General features: G+C 47.7%; 2 protein-coding genes across 2 annotated transcripts in view; both read right to left on the bottom strand.

Annotated features, from left to right (window-relative positions):
• Positions 1 to 1,584, bottom strand: part of EAH_00011220 (hypothetical protein, conserved) — a gene marked incomplete at both ends in the record, with an annotated part of 3,604 nt that extends 2,020 nt beyond the window's left edge. The window contains one exon of the mRNA XM_013394892.1: positions 162 to 1,584. Within this exon, the coding sequence (XP_013250346.1) occupies positions 162 to 1,584 (1,423 nt within the window). The remainder of the gene's footprint in view (positions 1 to 161) is intronic.
• A 2,337-nt stretch (positions 1,585 to 3,921) lies between these two features.
• EAH_00011210 (Immune mapped protein-1, related) lies at positions 3,922 to 6,160 on the bottom strand (the record flags this gene model as incomplete). Its single annotated transcript, XM_013394891.1, has 4 exons — positions 3,922 to 4,118; positions 4,664 to 4,811; positions 4,943 to 5,101; positions 5,558 to 6,160. 4 exons carry the CDS (start codon positions 6,158 to 6,160, stop codon positions 3,922 to 3,924), a joined length of 1,107 nt encoding a protein of 368 aa, XP_013250345.1.
• Between the last annotated feature and the right edge of the window lie 544 nt (positions 6,161 to 6,704).

Genomic DNA, 6,704 nt, shown 5'->3' with positions numbered 1-6,704 from the left:
ATATATATATATATATATATATATATATATATATATATATATATATATATATATATATATGCGCTCAACAAATACGCGGGTGTCATGCATGCTGCTGCTGCTGCTGCTACTACTACTACTGCTGGTGTAAGCGGAGGTAAGCCCCTCAGCAGGCTTCTTACCCAAATCGCTTTCTTCTGATTCGTCAATTTCGCCCGTAGCTTCCGCCGGAATGAGATCAAAGTCAAAATTTATCGCAGTAAGAGGCTGCCGCTGCTGCTGCTGTCCCTGGTTCTTCAGTTCCTGCTGCTGCTGCGGTTGGAGATCACTTTGGGGAGCCCCGAGGTGGGGCGTCACACTCAGACCCAAGGGAACTCCATCAAGGGGCAACAGCAAACGCTGCTGTTGGTGTTGCTGCACCAGCTGCTGCTGCTGCGGAAGAAAGCCTCCAGCTGCATGCATGCAGCTAGGCGTGCAGCAGGCGCAGCAACAACTTCCCCCCGGGATCGATCCCCCTGCGAGCGTTCCGCTGCACGTACACCATGTGCTGGCCAGGGCCCCCCCTGCTACTGTATACTGGAAAGGAGGGCCCCCGGGGGACCCCAACGGCGCAGTGGGGGCCTCCAATGCTTCCCAGCTCCTGCTAAACATCTGCCGTATTAAGGAGGAGTAAGGGTCGGGGGAAGGGCGGTCGTGGCTGTCTGTTTCTATTTGCTGCAGCACATGCGAAGGCAGGGGGACCTGCGAGGGGCCCCCGTTGGAGACCCCCTTCAAGTGTTGAGCTTGTGGCACTTGGGGGGATCCCAGGTCCTTTGATGGGGCGTCTGCTGGGGGAAGTTGGGCTTCTGCCGGCACGTGCAGAGACCCTTTTTTAACTTCTTTATTATCTCCACTTTGTGCAGCAACTGCACCAGTATTTGGCCTTGAAGGGCCCCTCGCTTTGGGGGCCCCCTTTCCCGATACAACAGCACATTCTGCTTGCGTTCCTTTTGCGCTCTTCTGCTTTTCGTCCTCTGCTTCAGGAGAAGACACCCTGGAGACAGGGGAGCTAAGTTCTGCTTCTTCAGATGTTTTGAGAGGTGGTGTGGAGTTGGAGGCCCCTGGTGCCTCCTTGGACTGTTGCTGCTGTTGCCGGTCGCTGGAAGGGGCCCCATCGTGCTGCGATTCATCTACGGGAGAAGACTGCTCCTCTGTGACGCTTGAAGGCTGCTCCACGGAGCCCGAAGGGCCCCTCGATGGGGGGCCCCCATCCCCTGTCAGCCGGCTGCCTGACAACGTGCGTTGCGGGCTGCCACTGCTGCATTCTGAGGCGTCTTTGGGGCTTTCCTCTGTTCTGGAGGGAAGGCCCTGTTCAGTACTCTCTGAGACAGAGACCGCCTCCTCATCAGGAGCTGCCTTTGCTGCTGCAGCAGGAGGGGGCCCCCGCTGGAGTGGCAAAGGCAGGGGGCGCTTTCCTGCTGCTGCTGAAGGCGGCGCGGGGGGCAGCTTGGGGGCGCGCAGCAGAGGCAGCTTTTTGGGGGGATTCAAGGGGCCCCCCTTCAACCCCGGAGGACCTTGGGCCTTTTTGCCGGAGTTCAAAGCCGACAGAGGAGGAGGAACTGACATGGGGGCCTTCTAGGAGATATACCAAGTTGTGTCATATAGTATACACAGAGCACTCCTCTCTTCTCTCTTTGCCCTGGGGCTTCACACATATACCTTCCCGTTAATCCTCAATGGGGCCCGGGATATCTGAGGGGAGCTGAAGACGAAATGGCTGAAATGCATGAGCAAAGATGTAGGGAGCTGCTGCTTTGTTTGGTTTGGTTTTGCTGGTGATTGGTCTTCTTGTCGCTGGGGCTCCCTTCTTCATTCCCCTCGCGCAGTTCCTCGGTGAGAATGGGTGCAACAAACTCTGCCGATGAACAGGAAATAAGCGGCAAAAAGAAAATAACTAGACACTGCAAGTTGACCGAAGTTTCAATTTGATCCCCTATGGAAGCCCGCGAAGTTTTCAAACTTCCGGTGTGCTTCCCCCCAAGTAGTAACCCTCACAACTCTATAATGACACTCTACCCATATAGACTATTGACAAAAACAAAAATAATGAAATGATTCAGGATATGAATTTTTCTTACAGCTCAGCTGCAGTGGCGGCGGCGGCCATTGCTGGTGGTGTGCTGCCGACAGCCGAGCTGCAGAGCCGCGTGAGATCTTCGTGCGAAATCAGCAGGGTTAAAGAATTACATTTGAAATTTCAAAGTGAAATTATTTCATAAAGAAGAAAAATACGAGAGAGTTCTTCACCAACCTGCTGCACGAGCTCGAGACTGGGCGTGAAACTCACACACACCTCGCGGCTCAGTGTGGGAACTTGGGGTGAAAAGACACTTGCAGGTTTTGTTTTGCTGAGTGGTATAGGTATTATATATACGAATAAACAACTTGGTCTTTGAATTCTTTTATTTTTTCATTATTTCAGCCCTTAAAATACAATATTGGCAGTCTCTCTCGCGTCAGGGTGGCCGCTGTAGCGCTGCTGCGTCCGCACATCAGGCGCAGCGGACTCGGGATGGCTCGATTGGCGGAATTAGAGAAAAACGAGTGAAGATAATTTGAAAACAAATTTAAAAATTTGTCATATTCGAGAAAAGGAAATTCCATTTTGTTTTTATGGTCAAGGGTCGGTCCTCAGCTTCATTTACCCCTCATTCAGCTTTCACCTGCGAGTAGACTTGTACACGGAAACGGATGCTACGCAAGCAGAGAAACAAACGGAGCTTAAGGAGAAGAAAGTGCAAAAACAAAAGGTAGATGCATATATATTGGGACAGAGAGATTGTTTGCACATTATCCAACAAAAAAAGAACGAAAACATTAGAAAAATGGACGAAGATTCGCTAGGAACAGACCGCAGGAGGCTTTTAAGGTCGAGCGTACGGCTTTTTCTAAACTCTCTCAACGATAATGATAAATAATACAGCATTAGTCGAAAAATAATAATGATTGAACTCCTATCGTCAGAAACTCTACCAATACGGCTAACAAACGGTGCATGAATCACACTATCATCGACTAATCGCTCTTGGAAGTTTCTCTTGTTCTGCCTCATCTCAGCAAAAACGCAGACGCGTTGCTCTGTAGATAATTAAAAATATACAGACGAAAGTTCCCCGCTAACTCATAACTCATTTGTTTAACCCAAACCCTCTTGACTACATTAAATGCCGCCTTCCCCACCAAAGTGTAGCAATCTATCTACACGTATATTCCTTTTAAAACAATGTATAATGGTATATATTTTCTACTTAATCTATTAAACCAGAAGCTAAAGGTTTCTATCGATGCATCAGCCACCCTCTTAACCGCTTCCACGACTCCTCCTCTGCGTCTTCTACGCATTTCCGTGCACACTGCGAAAAACATCCGTTGTCCTAACCTTCTCTAGTTTGAATATCGATAATACGGTATCACAAAGATTCAGAAATATTAATATATGCCAGTCAGCTATTAATGCTAAGTACAACTATTTACCGTATTGTGTTTTCCTCTATTCTTCGTGGCCTCCCATCCCGCTGTTCAATATTGCAGCGACGCCTCAAGATGTGTAGTCGCAAAACTATTGCACAACTTTCGGCAGCATATACATATATATATATATATATATATACATGCATTTATATATACTGTGTTGTTGGCTTATTTATTGTAATACACGAACTATAATGTATCTCTCTCATACGTGAGTCTGTGCGGTTGGGTGTGTGTGTGATTGGGTAAGCAACTGGATGCTTGCACGGCCTCTCCCCTGAAATTTCGTTAATGTGACCAATGCTTAAACTGCCAGTTGTTCGAGTCAAGATGAAGGTTCAACATATGGACAATGGAAAATGAAGAGGACAAGAAAACCGTGCATGTACTCTCTATTATTAGTTCAACTGTAAAATTTCGCATTCCACTGTTTCAGACTTTCGGGTTTAGTTCGTCTGCTGCGTTTCCTCCCTTTTTATCCGATCTCTTTTCATAAGTCCCTGCAGAATCCATTGTAATTCCTCCTCCTTTTTTAATTTCCAATCCATCGGCCGCCAGCCACCTCACAACTTCTGCTTCATCAAAAGCCGCATCACCTCCTCTGCGAGAAAGCTGAATATAGGCCCCGCCTAATAAACACAACACCACAGCTACTTCTTCGTCCGACTACTATCATTATTGTTATTATGATTACGTAAATGTTAGTATTATTACTTTTACTGATGCACAATGGCAGCTGCTTTTCCAGTGCATTCAGGTTCATGAACGGAAACGTACGTCACAGGAGCGTGTTGTAAGAGGACACTCAGCCTCAAACAAATCGATGAGTTGCTTCGTCATCTTACAGAAAAATGATAAATTCAAATAACAAAATAAAATAATGATAAATAACTGACGGAAAAATTCACAAAAAAGTAACGAGATTGAACAAACAGACGAAGGCAACGACCTGAAATCATGCAATGAACTGAAACGAACAAAACTAATAAACCAATTTAATACTCTAAGTCAATGAACTAAAGAATCAAGTAGGTGAATGAAATTGGTGAATCGAACGAATTTCATATCGAAAGATTCAACTGATGAATCGAAGCAACAGACTGGGTCAAAGAATCCAACTTATTCCAACGAATTGGCGAGTGAAACAATGAACAAAGCCACCTCCACCACGTACCTGCCTCTGTAGCGATTTCTCCGAATCTTTTCGGGGTTATGTTTGCCCCAGGTTTATAGGAAGACTGCGCGGGTACTACCGCAGCGAAGCCAAACACGGAGATCTTGAACTCCTCTTCCTCTTTCACAGGCAGCACTTTATTCTCGATCTGAAATTCAACAACAAACAACACGCACCGTCGTTCCCCCTGCAGGTACCTACAACTCTAGCCAGCTATCCGCATATGCCAGCTAGCTAGCTAGCTAGCTAGCTGCAACGGGTTCAGAGAAAGCTGCTCACAGGCCCTGTATGAAGCAAGAACACCTTGGCTGCTGGAGCCGGCGAAGTGAATTGGTGCACTTTCACAGAGGCCTCCATTTCGTCCGCTGCTTTAATGAACTTCATCCAACCCTGGTAATAGGGTTGCCGCTGCACCTTGCTCCATACATCCCACTTGTACTGCGGAGACAAGCACATACACGATTTTCTGCATTACATTACCGAACATTAGTAGTCTTGCTGAAGAGCCAAGCGTGTCCTTCATATTATTACCACTATATAATATGTCGCTGTTAGGAGACATATAAAGCAGCCACATATTCGTGTGTGAAGATGAATGCGGTGTACATGCAGCAGCGAAAACACAGCTACACATTCCAGTGTTCCTTCCGCTTGCAATGCAGCGAGAGAAACGCTAGACGAATGGATAAACAACAAACATGAAAAGTGCAGTTGCTACCAGATACAACAATATTTACTAATGCATCCACTGCCTTTCAAAGCAGCACAATGAAAAACCAGAACTCAACTCAAAAGGCAGAAGCAAAAGTGATATAACCCGCACGAATAGAGCAGAAGCAGCAGCAGCAGCAATAGTGCATGCAAGGCTTCGAATCGGGTCCTTGTCAGTCATACTTTCATCTCCTGCAGCAAACAGGTAACGCCTCCATTTTGTGTGAGTTTGCTCTTAGAGACGGTTTTGTGCTTGGCAGGAGTGAAGGAGGCGAGGAGCAGCAGGTTCTTTGCATGCATATCTTCCTCGCTCATTTGTGTTGGAGTCCACTGCATAATTAGAGAACCCTCATTTAGTTCAGTGGCATAGAACAAATACGCGTGAGGTGTATTAGATCCCCCTTGCTGCTGCTTTGCTGCTGCCTGCTTCTCCGCTGCAGCCAAGAGCTGTGCGTCCGCATCGCTCAGGGGAACGACAGCTGACGCCTGGGGTTCTTCCGTTGCGTGCGTTTGTGCTGGAGTTGTCGTTATTTGTTGTTCTTCTGTTTCGTCCACCTTAGGGTCCCCTTGCATTGCAGCAGCCTCACCAGACCCTCTCCCGGTGAGCGAAGCAGCTTCTGCACATGCCCGCCTAGCACAAGCAGCAGCGGTCTCTGCTGCTTCCTGCGCTTTGTGGCTGTGTTCCTCTGCTGCTGCTGCTGCGTCTGCTGCCTTCTCAGCTGTGGACCTGCGGGGTGCCACAGCGTCGGTGGCGGCGCCGTGGGATTTCATGCAAGCTGCCCCCATCTTGGAGCACTAAGGGGGGTATGGCGGCAAAGAAGGCTTCTGTCTCAAAGAATTAGAGGTTAGGAGCAAAAAGACAATGAAATGCAGACGCATGCATCTTCGTACAAAACCCAAGGACGCCCCTTAGACCGGTGTGACGAGCGCCTGCCCGAAGGCAGTTGGGGAAACCACCAGCCAGTCTATATAGGAAGCAGACAAAAAAAGACTGAAAACGAAACAGGAGGTCAAATGAAGTCGTCCAATTCTGAAAAATGCAGAAAAAAGAGAAGAAGTGATGCATCATGCGTCTTGCTACCTGGGGCCGCAGGTGGTCCACTGGTGTACAGACACTCGGTGTTTTGTTGTACGTCACTGCGGCCAATACCCTCACAGTAGGGAAATTTTGAAAAGGAAATTGTTTTAGCAAATTTATTCGAGAATATAAAACTAATTTATTTAAACTAAACAGAAGGATTGCCGCACTGGTCACGCCATCAGCACATAGACGCCGACCCCACTGCTGTGTCTGTTTTCTTCGTATTTTTCAGAAACGCGCAAACCTCAG

The sequence above is a fragment of the Eimeria acervulina genome, genomic scaffold (assembly GCF_000499425.1).
Source record: "Eimeria acervulina Houghton genomic scaffold, Eah_scaff60, whole genome shotgun sequence".
Classification (NCBI taxonomy): domain Eukaryota; phylum Apicomplexa; class Conoidasida; order Eucoccidiorida; family Eimeriidae; genus Eimeria; species Eimeria acervulina.
The sequence above is the reverse complement of the archived record's forward strand: the minus strand, read 5'-3'. Positions and strand labels throughout refer to the sequence as shown.